At 41.5% G+C, this 18,463-nt stretch overlaps 3 protein-coding genes across 11 annotated transcripts in view; 1 reads left to right on the top strand and 2 right to left on the bottom strand.

Annotated features, from left to right (window-relative positions):
• LOC117731168 (inositol 1,4,5-trisphosphate receptor type 1-like) overlaps nt 1-8,114 on the bottom strand; it is a 62,867-nt gene extending 54,753 nt beyond the window's left edge. For 6 of the 8 annotated variants that reach the window (XM_034533334.1, XM_034533342.1, XM_034533337.1 and 3 more), the window contains exons 1-4: nt 8,008-8,114; nt 7,448-7,756; nt 6,323-6,441; nt 4,044-4,114 (exon numbers count right to left, since the gene is read on the bottom strand). In XM_034533334.1, coding sequence (XP_034389225.1) covers nt 4,044-4,114; nt 6,323-6,414 — 163 coding nt within the window. In that variant the 5' untranslated portion in view covers nt 6,415-6,441; nt 7,448-7,756; nt 8,008-8,114. The remainder of the gene's footprint in view (nt 1-4,043; nt 4,115-6,322; nt 6,442-7,447; nt 7,757-8,007) is intronic. The other 2 variants (XM_034533338.1, XM_034533335.1) reach the window with 2 other exon arrangements.
• On the top strand, nt 8,022-14,494 carry sumf1 (sulfatase modifying factor 1). Of its 2 annotated transcripts, none has more exons than XR_004609512.1 (9): nt 8,022-8,365; nt 9,898-10,071; nt 10,238-10,312; nt 11,290-11,835; nt 11,955-12,077; nt 12,188-12,302; nt 12,843-12,956; nt 13,045-13,104; nt 13,846-14,494. XR_004609512.1 is itself a non-coding variant. In XM_034533343.1 (9 exons), exons 1-9 carry the CDS (start codon nt 8,084-8,086, stop codon nt 13,945-13,947), a joined length of 1,128 nt encoding a protein of 375 aa, XP_034389234.1. In that variant the 5' UTR covers nt 8,026-8,083; the 3' UTR covers nt 13,948-14,494. The 2 variants fall into 2 exon arrangements, 1 of the variants encoding a protein (XP_034389234.1); XM_034533343.1 differs by having other exon boundaries at nt 8,026-8,365; nt 11,290-11,372.
• Nucleotides 14,495-15,762: 1,268 nt separating this feature from the next.
• LOC117731060 (leucine-rich repeat neuronal protein 1-like) lies at nt 15,763-17,901 on the bottom strand. Its single transcript, XM_034533200.1, has one exon. The coding sequence runs from the start codon at nt 17,899-17,901 to the stop codon at nt 15,763-15,765; it is 2,139 nt and encodes a 712-aa protein (XP_034389091.1).
• Between the last annotated feature and the right edge of the window lie 562 nt (nt 17,902-18,463).

Here is an 18,463-nt window from a genome sequence, read left to right as displayed (position 1 = left end):
ATACAGATATGCAAGTACACTTAGCCAGACTGTGTACAAGGAAACCCCTGTTTTTGTGTTTGGTTGTAGATATGTTTTACACAATCTGTGGCAACTTGAAGTCTGTAAGGCAAATACTGAATTCATATTCCACGGTTTCTACTTCTAAACTGTCTACCTGTCTCTTGGACCCTATCCCGACGAGGCTGCTTAAAGACGTTTTGCCTTTGATTGGCATCTCTCTGTTGGATATTATCAATGTGTCTTTGCTAACAGGCCATGTACCACATTCCTTCAAAGTAGCTGTAATTAAACCTCTCCTGAAAAAGCCCAGTCTTGATCTAACTACCGACCGATCTCTAACCTTCCCTTCCTCACTAAGATCCTTGAGAAAGTAGTCGCAAATGAGTTGTGTGACTTTCTACATCATAATAGTTTATTTGAGGAGTTTCAGTCAGGATTTAGAAAACACCACAGCACAGGGACAGTACTGGTGAAAATTACAAATGACCTCCTAATTGCATCAGATAAAGGACTCATCTCTGTAATTGTCTGCACTGCCTTCTTAGTGCTCAATTCGACACCATTGACCATGACATCCTATTACAGAGACTGGATCAGTCGATTGGCATTTCAAGTACCACACTAAGTTGGATCAAATCCTATTCATCAGATCGATCTCAATTTGTATTTGTAAACAATGAAGCCTCGATAATCACGGAGTTCCACAAGGTTCTGTGCTTGGACCAATTTTATTTACCTTATACTGAATATGATTCCTTTGGGCAATATTATCAGGAAACACTCCATAAACTTTCACTATTATGCAGATGATACTCAATTATATCTATCGATCAAGCCAGATGAAACCAACCAGCTCACTAAACTTCAAGCATGTCTTAAAGATAGAAAAACATGGATGACCTGCAACTTCCTGACGCTAAACTCAGACAAAACTGAAATTATTTTACTCGGCCCTGAACACGTCAGAGATCAATTATCTGGTGATGTGGTTTCTGTAGATGGCATTGCCCTGGCATCCAACACCACTGTAAAGAATCTCGGCGTTATCTTTGATTTGTCCTTTAACTCCCACGTTAAGCAAATCTCAAGGACTGCATTTTTTCATCTACGTAACATTTAAAAAAAAAAATCAGGCACATCTTGTCTCAAAGCGATGCAGAAAAACTGCTTTACGCTTTTGTTACTTCTACACTAGATTACTGCAATTCCTATTATTAGGCTCTAATAAGTCTCTTAGGTCCTTACAGTTGATAGAGTCTTAAAAAGTAGGTCCCCTTGGCCCGGGCCTGGCCTCCTTCCCAATGGCCCTGCCTCCTTCTTTGTACCTCCTGCCTCAAGGGCCTGGCCTCAATGGTCCGGCCTCTTTCATGATGCCTCCTGCCATGGCCCTGCTGATGCCCCCCTCCCTCCTCCTTCTGTTTCATGGATTGTGGAGGTCTGGATCATGGTCCATGCTTACTACTCATTCATAAATGTCTGTCATATTCATTGAATGGGTTGCAACTCTGTAACGCTGTTCGTTCTGTAAACATGACATCTATTGCTTATGTTTATCCGGGGAGAGGGATCCTCCTCTGTTGCTCTCCTGGAGGTTTTTTTCCCTTTGAAAGGTTTTTTTCTGAGTTTTTCCTGGTCCGATGTGAGGTCCTGGGACAGAGATGTCGTAGGTGTACAGATTGTAAAGCCTTCTGAAGCAAATTTGTAATTTGGGGCTATACAAAATAAACTGAATTGAAACACAGTATTCAGTTTTAAGAAGACATTATGGAATTGGGATCAACATTTTGACATGGTACAAAAAAATATGATGGCTCTGTTACATTTACCAGTGACCCAGCATGCATCATACCAGAACCCTGAAACAAGCAGCCATCATTAATGTTGTTAATTACACCTGTATTTGAGGAGTCAGTTCTGTTTCTTATGCCGAACGTGCAATAAGCATCGCCAGTTTAACATTGCAATTTAATATTGATGAATTTAATGAAATTGGGAGACTAGAAGGTGACAAGTTTTAAAAAGAAAAAGGTCAAAACTTAACCAGCTGGAAAACTTTTAGTCTCTAATATGGGTAAAGCTCCAAACACTACATTTCCCATAATGCACCCAAAGGCATTATTATTATTATTATTATTATAGGATGAATAATTATTATTATTCATTAGATCCTATGTTCCGGTTAAAGGACACGTCTCTCAAACCCCACTTTGTGTTGCAGAATTTCAGTTTTACATTTTGCAGTCTCCTGGTCCAGGCGGAGATAACGCTGATGAAATCATCAAGCGTTATTTGCTTGCTCATTCAGAGCCGCAGAAATGACACAATAAGTTTGACATGCCAAGTAGTCCTCCTCATGATATGTATACTGCCATTCATGTGAGAAGTAAAGGAGCTGGTTACTGTCCCTAAAAATATCAATCTCTATTACATACCAGTATATATGTCTGTTCTAGCTGTCTTTGTCCATATGATCCTATAGTACACATATGTATATCTGGTAGACATCCAGAGGCCTCTCACCGTGACATGAAGGCCTCTTCTGGTCAAGACCAGCTGACATGGTGAAGGTTTTCCCAACTTGTTGTAGAGACATGCTGCTACGTTTACAAATAAAGCTCTTGAACACACAGCTTTAGCCACAATTAAATTGTTGTGTTTATTTGTTTCTTAAATATTGAAAATCACATCAAATAAAAATGGCAATCTACAACATATCTACAATATCGTGCCATAATTTAAAGATATTTAGTGCACTGCAGTGGGTCAGATTAAGAACATGACTTTTCCTTTGAGTGAACCATACCTTGTGATGAGTTTTATAAGTGAGGCGAGGGAAAACTGAGTGTGAGAAGATGGAAGAGTAAAGGAGACAACGTGATTAGCGAAACCCTTCCTGCATAAGTGAGCCAATAGGCAGCTCTCTCGGAACATTCACATGTTAAATGCAAACATGCTGTCAAAGTCCAGCTAAATTACTGAGTTAATGTACATCTTATGGTTTCAAAGCCCTTTTACAGCAGAGACAGACGCACACAATCACTGCACACTGAAGCTGTTTAGGCTTGTATGACGATGACAGATATAGATCCTAGTTTAGATGGAAAGAGAGATGTTGGAAAAGTAGAGCCACTGCTTCCATTATTGTTACACTTATTCACACGTCTTGGTCCAAGTCTATGGAATACACTTGACAGGTGACAGAATTACACACGGCAGCAAAGACAGAGCAAAAGACTGCTCCTTCTTGTTGCTGCAGGAGGTTTCAGTCAGCAGCCGGCGTTGCACACTGCTCAGATTAAAGCTTTCAGCTTTCTAAATACGGTGCAATCTTTATACTCTAGAGACAGTAAGATAGCATCCTAAATGGAACGCGTGAGCATGTGTGTGTGGAATGCTCACTCTCCAACAAGCTACAAAGTCAAACTGATACAACACTTTAAAGTCAAGCTGCTTGACATTGCAAAGTCAAATGGATTTGACAGATCCACAGCCAATAAAAAACTAAACAAAATGTAGTCTTTAACTGTTAGCCTAAATGTACCCACCAAAAGTCCTATAACATTGCATTTTTTGGATTAGAATATTTAGCAGTGACCAACAAAAAAAATGCATTTATATTTTGTACTATAAGATATACCACACAAGCCTTCAATACCCTCATATTCTCTGTTCAATGTCGAGCCAGGCGTCTCCACAGAGACATAAACCTCCAGCCTGAGAACTGAGGGTCATGAGTTCCACTTCCTGTATGGGAGCTAATAATAGCGGGTTCACCCAAAGAGGCATCTCAAGGCTTTTGTTTAAAAAAGCAGCTTTTCAAGCCTGTCGTTTTCCAACAAATCAACATCTGAGGAGATTCTTTATCAGCCTCTACCTCCACAAGCATGATGTGCACACACACAGCTATGAAGAGATGCACATATTGTGGTCACCAAAGAAACACAGCATAACACATTCAGCACAGAGCAGCAGTATAAACAGACAGCAGTTAATCTGATGACATCCGCCTCAGGAGGACAAGGGGAGTCAACTGTTCTTACCTCGGAACTTCTTTGGAGGGTTGTTAAGGTCTCCCGCGTCAGGTTGCACGACACAGCGGTCATCCACCAAGCTATGGATAGGAACAGGTAACACCATTAATATCAATATCTGTGCATATTATTTAAACAGTAGTTTAAGTATAGTATCTATATATTGTCACTGATGTCACAGTCAACTGACAGGTTTTCATAATAGAGTAGAGTTGCAAGTTATGATGTTTTTGTCATTTACTCTTGAGCTGAAACAATTAGTCGAATAACAATAAGAGAACATCAACTGCAAAGAAAATATCAAATTATCCTAACCTGTTTATTAATCATTTTCTTAAGCAAAAAAAGATTAGGTGGTTCCATAATCTCAAATGTCTTTCTTTGTATTTTGTGATTGTTATTTTACTTGGGTATGTGAAGCTTCTGCATGTTCAAAAGTTGACTCCTGTTTCCTATTTATACTGAGACCTCTTGCATAGCTGCAGAATAAATACTCCATTGCGGCTCCACACAATAATTAAATCATTCTGGATTACATTACATTACATGTCATTTAGCTGACGCTTTTATCCAAAGCGACTTACAATAAGTGCATTAAACCATGAGTCCAAACTCAGAACAACAAGAATCAAGAAAGTACAGTTTCTTCAATAAAGTTAAACTACAAAGTGCTATCAGTAAGAGCCATTTAAGTGCTACTAAAGTGCTAAACAACAAAGTGCTAAACAACAAAGTGCTATCGGTAAGGGACATTTAAGTGCTACTAAAGTGCTACTACGCCGCTACCTTCCCTATTCAAGGTATAGTCGAAAAAGATGTGTTTTTAGGATTAGAATTTCTAGTGACAAATTTGACTTTTACTGGCTTAGAATAACACTTGGCTGGACACGGGCCAAATCCCACATTCATTTCAGGCCTTTTCCCGGGGAATGTCTGCAGTTGTCCAAACAAACCTGTCTACTGCTCCAGTCTATACACCTCAAGGAACAAGGCTGCAGACTTCGATAAAAATAGAGAAAATATCCAGGAGTGAAGAAATCATAAAGTATGTGTGTGCGGTCAACTGCATGTGTGGACTATTCACATCATTTCTAATCCAGCAAGTACACCTTTCTCCAGATCCTGTTACAGGCTCAGTGTCCAAAACAGGATTTCTAAAATGTTGAACCTTTAATTTGCTGACCTCTCTTCAGTGAGATAACAGGAGCTGAGAATGCTGCTCAGCTGAAGAAGTTATAATGCTAAAAGAGTTTTGTTTCTTCTTAATATGATTTATTCTTCCAAGAGTAGATGATCTGGAGAAAGCTGCTGAGTTGGTGGTTATGCGTGGAGAACATGCACTTGTTTGTGTGAGTGTGTACGTGGGACGCACAGGTATTCGAGAAAGGCCACATTGTGTCTTTGCTGTAGGTCATTCCATAATTCATGAGCAGATAGGGTTCATGGACACTGAGTCCTGATGGCATGAGAGATGCTCGATACAATATACGGCACATTCATAGTAATATATTGAGGTTTCTACCAGCAATACATTGGTGCAAACTTTCTCTTAACATTCACAACAGAAGAGGAAGTGCAACAATCGTGAATCATTATGTGATATCTTAAGACCAATATATTAATGCTCTAATCCATCTCTAGAGAAGGCGTTGTGATTAATTAATTCATTAATGTCAGAACTGCTTTTATTATGCTCCAAATTAGTTAGAATTAATGCACAAAATAACAACATTGCTGCGACTGTGTGGGCGATTGTAAATGAGCTTTACCATTAGCGTTGAATATTCTAGCAGCACCACTCGGGTTGTTTTCCTCCAAATCTGCCCTGCACACCCACCTGCCCCACTCTCACAAACAGACACCCCTTTATTATGAACTGGGCATTTACCGCCCCTGTATTTCCTTTTCTCCAAACATTATCAGTGGCGGGGTCAGTTATGGCTAAAGCACCACTTCAAAGGCCTCCCACTGTTTCCACAGCTTACTTCTGTGGGATAAAATGCAAACTTACATCCATTCGTCTCTCCTTACCTACTTAATCCCATGGTGTCACGGACTGTGCAAATGTTCATCAGGCACACACAAACACAGAATCCAAGGGAAATGCTGTTTCGGATGGCACCAAAATGTTATTCTCACTAAATCAGACTTTCTAAAAAGGCGAACAGTCACTGCTACTGGTGTGACTTCCTTCCTTCCAAATAGTGCTCAGCTTGCAGTCAAGCAGAGAAAGGTGTGAAGTGGGCCCACACACACACATAATGTTCGGCCAGCGAGGTTGGACATACCCCAGGGTGCTGATGAAACCATTGGTGGATCCTTCTGCATACATGGAGCAGATGTCCCCGATGTGTAGGAAGCTGGACATCTTGTCTGACATGTTTGACACACAACACACAGGGAACAACTATAGCAGAAGAAAGGAGTACAGATGAGTCATATAGTCCCAATGACAGGCATGCTTGCATAACAAATAAAGTCATAAAAGCAACAGAAGCATCCTTGTTTTGAATTCAGTGAATATATTAACGGTAATCTTTGTGATCATGACCTACAATTACATTTAATAAGCTTCAGATATGCAAAACCATTGGCGGATCCTCATCATTAATGAGCATGCACATGTGAGTACTTTCACAGTTTGCGTTTGCAGATATGAATATGCACACACAAATCCATGTGGCTACTGAGTTACCAGTGAGGTGGCAGTGCGATGTTAAAAAGAAAGGCTTCCCTGAGAGGTCGAGACAACACTGATACAGTCTCTACCGACGAGCATTTGCATAGATGCTGCAGGGAAATTCTCTGATGCCACGGTTACCCGTGTGTGAGGTGGAGAAAGGGATGGACAGTTAATGAGTAGGAGCTGAGCCACCAGGTCTGTGCACCTGCAACAGGTCATCGCTGCTGAAGCGGATCTGTGGGCACTGCAGGTACACCACACTCAAGTGGTCTGCTTGTTCTTGAGGCACTGCCTCTCTTTGAGGGCGATGGAGATTCTGTTTTCTTTTTGGGTGTTACTATTGGTGGGGGCTGTGGCTGACAGCCCTTTGTTGCACGCACTAAATAATGGCACACATCACGGACTGGTCAACTATTACACAGAAGTGTACATCTTCCTCATGGGCCTGTGTATGTGACCAATAAACCGCCCATGAAACTTGAGCGAACGCGTCCAATGGTGGGCTGTCATTTGATTCCGCAATCACACCGTTTCTCAGTAATGCGAAATTGTCACCGGACTCGTTTCCTTGATTGTTTTCGGTCCCTGTTGTGTGAACGACGACATATCCCACATGAGATGTGAGCATCGTGTTAACCATTTAAGGAGAGCGAACTAAACACATATGTGTGTGTTTTTCTCCGCGACGAGAGTAGATCGAAAGAGAGGATGGTAAAACTTTAAACTTTACCTCGGTCGTGGTAACGGCTTTCTCTGGACCCGCTAGGTCAGCATGCCTGTAGCGCTCCTCTTCCCCGCCGTGCCGAGGGGCAGATGCAGCCGTCAGCCACTGTAACAATCCCGTTATTTACGTCAACTCGTTCACCTTTCCGCGCCTGTCGGTGCTCCGCGCTGTGCTCACTGAGGCAGGCGGCACTCTGGCTCGCTGCCACTTCTTCTTCTGAGGCGGCCGGAGTGTTGATAGCTGAGAAATGATGTGGTCGCATCCCACCACCAGGGGACTCCAGGAGGTGTTATCACTCATAACGTGGAGCCTGGGCTTTTACCGTGCGAACAAAACAGCCTCTTATTGGATGTAAACGTTCAAACAAGCACCACTTAATTAGTTTAGTTTGAACGATTATTGTTAGGCCTATGGTATTTTTAAGGAAGTGATTTTATGTACATCAAAACAGGCACCCGCTGTATTTTACAATCCCCGAACATAATTTGAACTTTAACAATATTCTTTAATAGAAACTATAACAATCAATATCCCCTTCAAGCAGGAAAGAGTTACATTGCACCCACCTGACTGACCACGTGACATTGCGGAAGTGAGAGAGCATCAGCAACATGAGCGGGTCTTGAGTCGCGTCGTGCAAGAATGGTGCGCTGTTTCGCTTTGTGTTTCCTCTTCACTTGTGTGAACACAGTGTGGCACATTCAGGGTTCATGCGCGGCTCAGTCAGAGCCCTCCGCCCCGCGGGGAGCAGCGGGCTGCGGCTGCGAGAAGCTGAAGAGGGACGCTGCTTTGGAGCGTGTGGAGGACAGCGCTGTGTGTGTGGAGGACAGCACCGAGTCTTCAGACCCTGCTCACAAATACTCAAGAGGCGCGAGGGAAAGCCTGCCAGAGGCTCGGCGAGAGGAGAAGAACACGCAGAGTCCGGTAATCTATCTCTGGCCTGCCTTGTTTTGACTTTGTAGAGTAGACTAGTGGTTCTCAAATGGGGGTAGGCCTACGTGTAACCCTTGGGGTACGTGAAGGCACTCCAGGGGGTATGTGAGATACAAAAAATATTATCATCCATTTAAAAAATCCTTTAATAAATAATCAATAAAATATTAGCGTAAGTTCATAAACTGAATATTCTATATTAAATCAGACGCTAATGGCACAGCGTTGTGTATTTGTTTCAACCCAAAATGCTTTGCGCTGGTTAGGGGGTACTTTGCTGGAAAAAAATCCACTGGAGTAGACTACTATCTTCAATAGTCTATATGGAATAACCACACAGTAGAACATATTTGTGTTCACTCCAGTATGATTTAAATACTTGACAGTGTAAAGTACTGAGTATGTTCTTTATCAAGAACTTAAAATGAACATACATTTAACATGTAACAATAAATAAGTATTACCAGATCACTGACTGTTTACATGCATGTGGGGTGTTCCTATAAGCAGCATTCTTATTAAATCAGAGTTTCTATGAAATGTTAGTTGGTACTGTAGGTGTGTGTTGCCATCAATTTAGACAATGCAATTGTGTCTGACAATATCTCTTTATATGACTTGACCACAATATGATTCTGCTGAAATATGATAATTTATCATATCTAATTTAACGGCCGGTCATTCTTTCAGACCGCATTAGAAGAAAATTCAATTCAATTTAGGAAAAAAAAGGATGATCTGATTTCCGGAAATGATAACATCTTACACATAAGGAACTCTCAATACAAGTTCACATCCGTATCAGTCCCACAGCGAGCCGACTACCATGGTGGTTCTATTGCCTTGTTTGCTACAGATTGCTCCCGGCATGAAATGATTTTTTTTGGCTTTGGTTAGAGAAGGTTATGGTCATAGTCTGGTTCTGGTAAAACATGTGCAATCGTTTCACAGGCAGGAATGACACTCTGTTGCAACACATTTCATTTCTGTTGGAAATATGAGAATTCAGTTGCAGTCAGAAGCGCTCTCTGTCTGAACTCAAGTACTGACTGACAGCTTCTTCTACTCTACTACTGTCAGCTTCTGTACACTGACTAACTTAAGAATGCCTATGAATAATGAACACTTAAATGCAATGGACACATTTTACATATTACTATAAATGTATTTTCCTTTCCCAGTGTAACAACAGTAATTACAATAAAAAACCCAACAGTAAATACACCCTTTTAACCCACGGTGTTGAAAGAATTGCATAGGAATGATAAAGGCTGTCATATTAGCATTCTAGTAGCAATTATCATACCGATTTTATTTATCTATTAGCTTTCTACCCTCGTAAACTCTCTCTTGATTTTTTTAACTAAACAAATCTCTAAACTCTACTCCCAAATCTATATTTGCACCTGGAATAGATTACGTTTCCATGTATTCTTCTTCAGGCTTAAGAGACTGATATAACTACTTTTCTCCTCAAGGAAAAGTCAAATGAAGGGAAACCAAAGTGTATTTCTTCCATACAGATGGTGCTGATTTCTGGAGGACAGTTCCTGATGGGAACAGACGATCCAGGCATCCCTGCAGATGGGGAGGGGCCTCAGAGGCTGGTGCATGTTGATGCCTTCTACATGGACATCCAGGAAGTCACTAACCAACAGTTCCAGAGCTTTGTCAATGCCACAGGATATGTTACTGAGGTATGTATCTAAAGATTAAACCACAAGCTGTTTTTTAAAATTAATTCAAAATGAATTGAAACAATTCAACCAATAAGTATGAAAGCAAATCTGTAGCAGTGGTTACTTCAGTGTCAAAGGTTAACTGGCATCATTGCTCAAAACTTGTTTGACCTCGTGCTTTCAGGCAGAGAAATTTGGAGACTCATTTGTATTCGAGGGGATTTTGAGCGAAAGTGTGAAAAACCAAATCACCCAAGCAGTAAGTATAAATATTCAACTGTCACTATACCTGTACAACCCACTTCTTTACGGCACACCCGTGTGAAGCATTGTTAGTGCCTTGATTACTGGCCTTATTTTGAAGCCCTGTAGGAACACTTCATGCGTAAACCTTGATCGTTTTTCTTCATCAGGACACACACACACACATGTACACATCACACATGCCACACAAAACCATGAACATGCTCACAGATTAGTTGCTCACTCTTTGTGGTTGCCTTGAAAATGTGTAGCAATTTGAGGCCAGGAGGAGAAGTTCACATGCCTGGCTGTCTGTCTGGCTGTCATTTGTATGTTGCTCCTGCTTTTATATTTATTTCCAAACAACAACAAAAAAAATCTAATAAAATATACATTCCTAAGTTAACAGTTTCATAATGCTTCCTGCCAACTGCTAAATGTACCTAGAGCAGTAAACAACATCCAGTTTTTCATTAGGGTGGTTGTGATTAGCTGTGTGAGGAGAAGAAAGACGGTGTTTGCGTAATGTGTAAGAAAATGCCATTTTGTTGTGTCTCTCCCGCCATGATGTCTTTGAACATCTTTCGAGTAATATTTGTGTACTAAGCTTTGTCTGGAAAACCTGCCAGCCTGCGGTTGCACACATTTTCATCTTAGTCTAGCTACAGAGACAACTGTTCTGTTGTTTAAGAGTCTTGAGAATGTTCACAGATTAGTTGTAAGAGACCTGAGGACAACAGGCCTCCCACAGACAAAAGCCAGACATTAAGGAACTTGCTGCTTCATCTCAGCTGTCATGTGCAGCCTGATCATGTGGCTGAGAAGGCGCTCTGTACCCATTAGACTAGCAATACTGTAAACCATTTGTATAATTGCAATTAGTTATGCCAAAGACAATTCTAGATTAACCCTGAAGAGAGTGTGTATGAATGGAGAGTATGAGAGAAGCATAATATCAGTTAGTAACCATTGTTTATATCACATTGTTTTTAGGTTGCTGCTGCCCCCTGGTGGCTACCAGTGAAAGGGGCCAACTGGAGACACCCTGATGGTCCAGACTCTAACATCACATACGTGTAGAACGACACTACTTATACAGTTTTTACCTGTTAAATTGTTTTATAATATTTGTGTCTAAAACCTCATAATATATTATACTTTTATAGGATGTATAATAATAGTCTTTTACACACATTAAACACTTACTAATTATACATTGACAGCAAAGACACTTCATATAAACTTTAGCATACTTAGAGCATACTTAGATATTAATGAATACTTATTCATCCAACAAGTCAACCTTTATCCACCACATTTTTATCAACTACAAAATCAAACAAGCCGCTGATTGGCTCCTGATAAGCTCGTACACATGTTGTCTGATGAAATTAAGGGGGCTTCTGTGCCTGAACTATATGTGGACTGTAAACATTCTCAACAACCCCAACTGCAACTTTTGAAACCTTTGTTGATCTAAAAAGACAGTTTGGACAAAACCAACTTGATCAATCAAACTCAAACTGCTGTTGCCAAAAGGTATTTTTACTCAGAACAAAGACTAGATTGTGGTGTTCTTGTATTTTATTATGTACATTATTTATTTTGGCAAAGCAAACAAGCTCAGCCATTTAAACTTTTAAACCTGTTTGTTGTAGGCTGGACCATCCTGTTCTACATGTGTCCTGGGCAGATGCAGTTGCATACTGCTCCTGGGCCAACAGGAGACTTCCTACAGAAGCGGAATGGGAGTACGCCTGCAGGGGAGGCCTTAAAGACAAGTACAATATTTACTCATTGTGTCAAATATGCCAATGTTCTTATGCATGTGCTGTGATTTGAATACAGTTTGTCACATGTCAATATCCTGACATACTTCCCCTGTATGTAGACTTTACCCGTGGGGAAACAAGTTGAACCCTAAAGGACAACACTATGCCAACCTCTGGCAGGGGGATTTTCCCAACCATAACTCTGCAGAGGACCGATACATTAAAACGTCACCGGTAAGAAAATGAAAGATGGAGAGATGCCGTCGTTATGGATGTGTTAAAGGTGCATCATGACACAGGGTGACTGTGCTCATGAGCCATTGCCACAAAACTGAAAACGGGTTTATAATTGAGCCACTATAGAATCTGCGTGAAATGAAAGGTGCGGGAGATAAGGGCTCATTTCAGAAGCTGATATTATATAATATTGAACCAAAATCTTTCTCTACTGAGGGGGCAATCCCCGCTTTAGAGGTACATCAATCATGAATATATGCACTCTGATTCTTTAAGGACCTGAGTGCATCTTTCTCTTCGCACTAGATGAAAATACATGGACATTTATGGTTTACATGGAAGACTGATTATAATAACGCCAATGTTACATGCTTTTTTTATTACTATCTCATTTATTATGCGGCGATGCATGATGGGCAATAGAAAAAAAAGATGGGACTACCTGTCCAGATTTAACACTAAATGATCTGTTTTGTCAGTAAGTTCTTGGAAAGTTCCCTCAGAGTCACATTCTCATTCTGGCAAACACAAATACAGGTGAAGTCATTTCCCGCCAATGCTTTTGGTCTGTATGACATGGCCGGGAACGCATGGGAATGGACCTCAGACTGGTGGACTGTGCATCACACCATAGATCAACAACACAACCCAGTAAGAACACAATGCCTCGAAGCTTTGGAGTTGTCCAGGTTCAGTTTTTGCCCTGATATCTGATGTCTTCTCCCTCTCTCTCTTTCAGACAGGTCCTCCATCGGGCACCGACAAGGTGAAGAAGGGAGGTTCTTACATGTGCCACAAGGTAAAACATCATGATTATGAAACATGAAATTAGAAATGGTCTACTTCCATATGTGAACTGTTTGCTCACTGGGTGGTTAGATTGTATGAGGAGTGCAGTATTTTGTGATGTGACCTAAACAGTGCAAACAAAGTAGTTTTAGCTGATTGTGAAAACCAAGTAATGGATCCAGTCAACAACAGCTCTGACATCAGCATCAGAAGACTCTGTTAATCTCTAATTGTTTGATTATAGAGGGGCAATGCCACCTCTCTCCTATTCTCCCTTTTCTTCCTGGAATGTGAAGTGGTTTCTGTGCTCGTGCATTCTCAGTGGCCTGGCCACTTGTTCTGTGGCTCTGTTTGATTCATTCCTTGATATGGTAAATTTACTTTATCTCCAACACCATTTGAGCCACCTTCTAGTTACCATTCAGGTTAGCCTACCACAAGCATTGGTTGCCATGGGAATGTGGCTAATTGCATGCAAAATAAGTCCTCGGCACAAAGGTCTAGTAGTTTGTTTGATATGAATAAATCATGTGAGCCTTAATGAATGTACACAAACAGGTGTAGGAGTGGGAGGATCAAAGAAGAACTCAGAAATATAGTGGTGGCTGTACTACAATGGTCGCTGTGTGATTGTTTTCATTCTTTTTTTTGACATATATATATATATATATATACTGTAACAAAGCAGTTTCCATTGCTCAGAAAATTAATTCCACACTAACTGTTCTGGTTTTCTTTCCCCCTGCTTCAGTCTTACTGTTACAGATACCGATGTGCAGCCCGGAGCCAGAACACTCCGGACAGCGCATCCTCGAATCTTGGTTTCCGCTGTGTCTCTCGGGGGCAACGGTGACCTGAACAAGTCGTCTTAAACACAGGGATCTAACTATTGATTGTGCAGTAAACCAAGGACAGGAATTTAATATGTGCCATCTAACTGACGGGTAGTTGAGAATGTCTTTCATTCCAGTAGATATTCTAAGAAATAACATAACATTTTATAACTTTCTTTATAAGAAATTAAGCTAAAAGGCAGTTTGTTCTACATATCTGTTTTCTTTAGCCCTTTGAGCATAGGTGAAAAGAGCCTTGAATAACTTATAATAATAATTGTAAATGTTAAGAATAATCTTAGTAAGCAGTTGTACAAGTTAACATTATCAACAAAAAGGTTCGCTGAGTAACAGACTAAAAGTCAACTATACAGCCAATATACAATTACACTGTTGATGTGCAAGATTATTGTAACATCTATGACAAATGTGATCCTAAACAATCCCATTGTTCTTTTTCTGTGTGTATTCTAATTAGTTCAGTTAAATTTTCTTTCTTTCAAGATTTTAGTTTTATATTGTGTGTAAACATGGCTTAATAAAAAGCATGACTTTTTCAAAATTGAATGAGATTTTACACTGAATTTGTGTGGGAAACTTTAGGTTTAGTTCATTGATGCTAAATCTCAAGGTGCTACTTTGCTCTGTTTTATCATTACTATGAATATATAGGTGTATTATGTAGTTTGTATGTAAGTGTCGCATCCACCAGAGGGCAGCACATGCTCTTATTTTTATATATATATATATATATATATATATATATATATATATATATATATATATATATATATATATGTGTGTGTATGTATATGTCTCTCGAGTCAATGTACAGTATGTGATTCTTTCATCCACATATTGAGAAGTTAAGCTCACAGAATATAAACTACCAGTAAGGATGGTTCGGGGCAGTGAGCACTGACGATGTAAAGCTGACAGTTTTGGACTGAAATGAGTTTAAGTTCTTCAAAGACATGCGATTAAGACTCCAACCAACAGCATGTATTACCTGGGAGGGAGAGAGTCTGTTTGAAACTCTAAAATAATAATATAGATTAGAATGAGAATTGAAAAAAGACCAACTGTCTGCAAAAGAACCAACGGGTATTTATTGTAACTTCTTCAGCATACAGATTGCATGTGTAAATAATAAACTACGTAATTAGCGAAAAAGTCTAGCAAAGTAAGTCAGTAAATGGGGAAAGGTTCAAAAAGTTTCTAGTGCACCTTAGTAAAAAGACTCAAAATGTTTTAGCAAACATTTATATTTCTAGCATTAACATCACATTTATCAGCTAACTACAAATCCTATTCTCTTGCAATATAAATCAGAAAGTTAAAAGGTATAGTTGATACAACATTACTGCACAATTGCTAACATTCAGTTGACAGTTTAACAAGTCTAAACCTCACTGTCAGCTTTAACTGAAGTTCATACAAACTCCATTATCTATCAGTCAGTGCCTGTTTTACGAAACAGAGAAAAAAACACTGATTGCTACTAATGCTGCAAGAAGATCATTGGCACCTGCTGCTCTATTATTACAGAAAGTGTGTCAAAAAAATGCACCACGGAAACAACAGCATAGCAACTAAGACAACCTGGAGGCTAAATACAGCTGCCATCCTGGAAAGTCCAAAACAATTAAGAGATATAAAGAATCAAACAAAGGCGATACGCTATACTAATAAAAACCCTGTCCTTGATCACTCTGCCTCTTATTAGCAAAGCTAAGAATACAAAAAAACATTTGCAACTTTGACTTTTGCACCAAAATGGCAAAAGTGTGTCTTTTGTGCTGCTGGAGAGGCAGCCAGGCCTCCTGACTGAGTCCTCACCACATGTAATAACTGCGTGTGGTGTCAACAGGAGAGGGTTTTCCCTGTGCACTGCCTTCTTTGTCCTTCTCCGCGTCTACCTCCCACAGGTTGATGAGCGGCGGGTAAAGCTCGTTCAGAGGGATAGAGGACGTCTTCAGCATGTATTTCTTCAGAGAGTGGTGGTAGTTTTTTCTCTTCCATCTGCGAGCTATGTAGACGACCACGGTGGCCAGGCTGAGGAAAGCCAGCATTGTCGCCATGACGGCCAACACAGCCGCACTTGGGTGCTGGTCTGACAGGTCCAGTGCGAAGGTAGCGCTACGTGTTGTCACATTAACACACGACTTGTGTGTCTGCAGGTGAACGTTGGAGACAGTGAGGCATACCTCATACTCTGTGGCAGGTTGAAGGTGTGTGAGGTTATACTCATGGACGTCTACGGGGACGCGAGCTGTGTAGGTGATGTGCGGGTTGTCAATCTTCATGGTGGCTGAGGCCCACTTCAGGTTGGAGGACATAGCGTTAGAATTGATCTTCCAGGAGACCAGGATGGAGTGTGATTCGGTCTGCTTGACGTAGATGTTCATCACCTGGGCACTGTCGAGCAGGGTGCCATTTACACGGATGGTGGCGACCCGTGTGTCGGCTCCTTCTGTGTTCTGGGCCACACAGGTGTAACGACCAGAATCCTCCACCTGAACATGAGACAGCCTCAGGGTCCCCTCATTGTTCAAGTGGTACCGCTCTGACAGAGAATCTATTGTGATTTTGGACCCAAGAGGAGTCACCCAGTAGATCTCAGGCTGTGGTTCAGCCATGGCTCTGCAGTCGAGACTGACACTCATGCCCAGCTCGAGGTTCAAGTGGCTCTGGAAGGTATTGTGGGATATGAGAGGCAGGCATTGCTCTGGGGACTGCAACAGCCTTACCTCTCTAACCCGCTGGCCTTTGAGTTCTGGTGGGGAGGAGCAAAGCATAGCCAGGGGCTCCATGAAGCGCACAGTGGTCCTGTTAGAGCTCATCCACTGAATGACACAGTCACAGCGCAATGGGTTGCTATGCAGACTGATTTCCCGCAGATTAGTCAATGCCTCCACAGTGTGCTGATAAAGCGCAGTGAGGGCATTATTGTTGAGCATCAGGCTCTCCAAAGAGGACATGTCCCGAAAGGCCAACCTATGCACATAAGAAAGCTTAGGGTTGTTGGTGGCCTCCAGCTTTGTCAGCTCTGGGAGGTTGTCCAGAGCGTAGCGATCAATTGACACTAACTCCATCATATTGTTGATGCCCAGCTCCTTCAGACGTAACATGTTCCTGAAATCTCCTTCCTGGATTTTGTGAACTGGATTCTTGTTCAAATCCAAGAATTTCAAATTGTGAACTTTTTGAAGGGCCAGTTGAGGAATTCGGACCAGTTTGTTGTCATAGAAAGAAATGCTTTCAAGGCTATCCAAACCTACAAAAGCATTTGCTGGAACATCAGTGAGGTCCATGCCAGCCAGGACCAGACTCCTCAGACTTCCGAGAGGCTTAAAGTTCATGTCTAAGAGGCCAATAACTGGGTTCTCCCCGATCATGAGGATCTCAAGGTTAGGTGTTTCTTCAAACCAGCGGCTGTCTATGACATGGAGCCTGTTGGAGTTCAGATGAAGGCGCAGCAGGCTGTGCATGCCGGCAAATGCCCGAGGGGAGATCGTGCTTATCTGGTTGTGGTTGATGTAGAGCTCCTGGAGATTGGAGAGGTTTCCGAGGCAGTGGTCTGGCAGTTGGCTAATCTGGTTCTCCTCTAGATGCAGGGTGGTCAAGTGGTTCATGCTTGTGAGGCCCACAGCTTCCACAGTGCTGAAGTTGTTCTGGGATAGGTCCAACTCTGTCAAGTTGAACAGCGCCTCCAGCTCTCCACTGGTGTGAGAGATGGCGTTACTTTGGAGCAGTAACACCTGAGTGTCCGTGGATAGGTTGGTCGGGATGTGCATGAGCCTCAAGTCATTGCAATCCACTGTGGTTGCCTCCTTGTAGGTCGACTGGGGGGTGAACCAAGGGCGGATCTCGCAAACACACAAATGTGGACATTCTTTGCCATATACGGGGCCCAGAAACAATCCCATACACAGCCAGAGTAGAGGAGGCCACTGGTGTGAACTGTGCGCCATCTTGTCTGCTCTGCCAGCTCACACAAAGCTTAGACGAAAGAGAGGCAGTGTTCTTGAGAAAGCCTTGGAGAGAACGTTCATGAGCATTAGTTTTCTTCACTGCTTGCTGAATGCTGTTGGCATTTTCCACAGTGGAGATTTCTAATCCAGGAAAAAGGTTATTTGCAGAAGCCAGGGCAGAAGATCATCTGGTCCAAACTTGACCTCTGCTGATTGTTTTGTTTGTTCTCACTTCCTCACCTTGATGTTTGAGCCTAAAAAAGACAGAAAGCAAGTACAACGTTAAAGCATGTAACCTGCATATGCAATTTATTTGATTATCAGTTTGCAAAAAAAGTATTGAATTAGATTAACAGAAAAACAGCTGAATAGAGAATGTGAGAAAGTAAGAGCGACATATTTGGTTTCCTTGTAAGGGTAAGAAAGTATGCAAGTGCCAGTTTTCCACAGTGCCACCCCGCAGATATTTAGGGGACTAAGTTGACATGTCCAACAGGGTAGAATAAATCTGTCAAATTTGTCTTGTTGCCCTGCCCTCGTGTAGAAATTCATTCCTTACCTT

Source organism: Cyclopterus lumpus, chromosome 5 (genome assembly GCF_009769545.1).
Source record: "Cyclopterus lumpus isolate fCycLum1 chromosome 5, fCycLum1.pri, whole genome shotgun sequence".
NCBI classification, from domain to species: Eukaryota; Metazoa; Chordata; class Actinopteri; order Perciformes; family Cyclopteridae; genus Cyclopterus; species Cyclopterus lumpus.
Note: the sequence above shows the minus strand (reverse complement) of the source record. Positions and strands in the feature narration are given on the sequence as shown.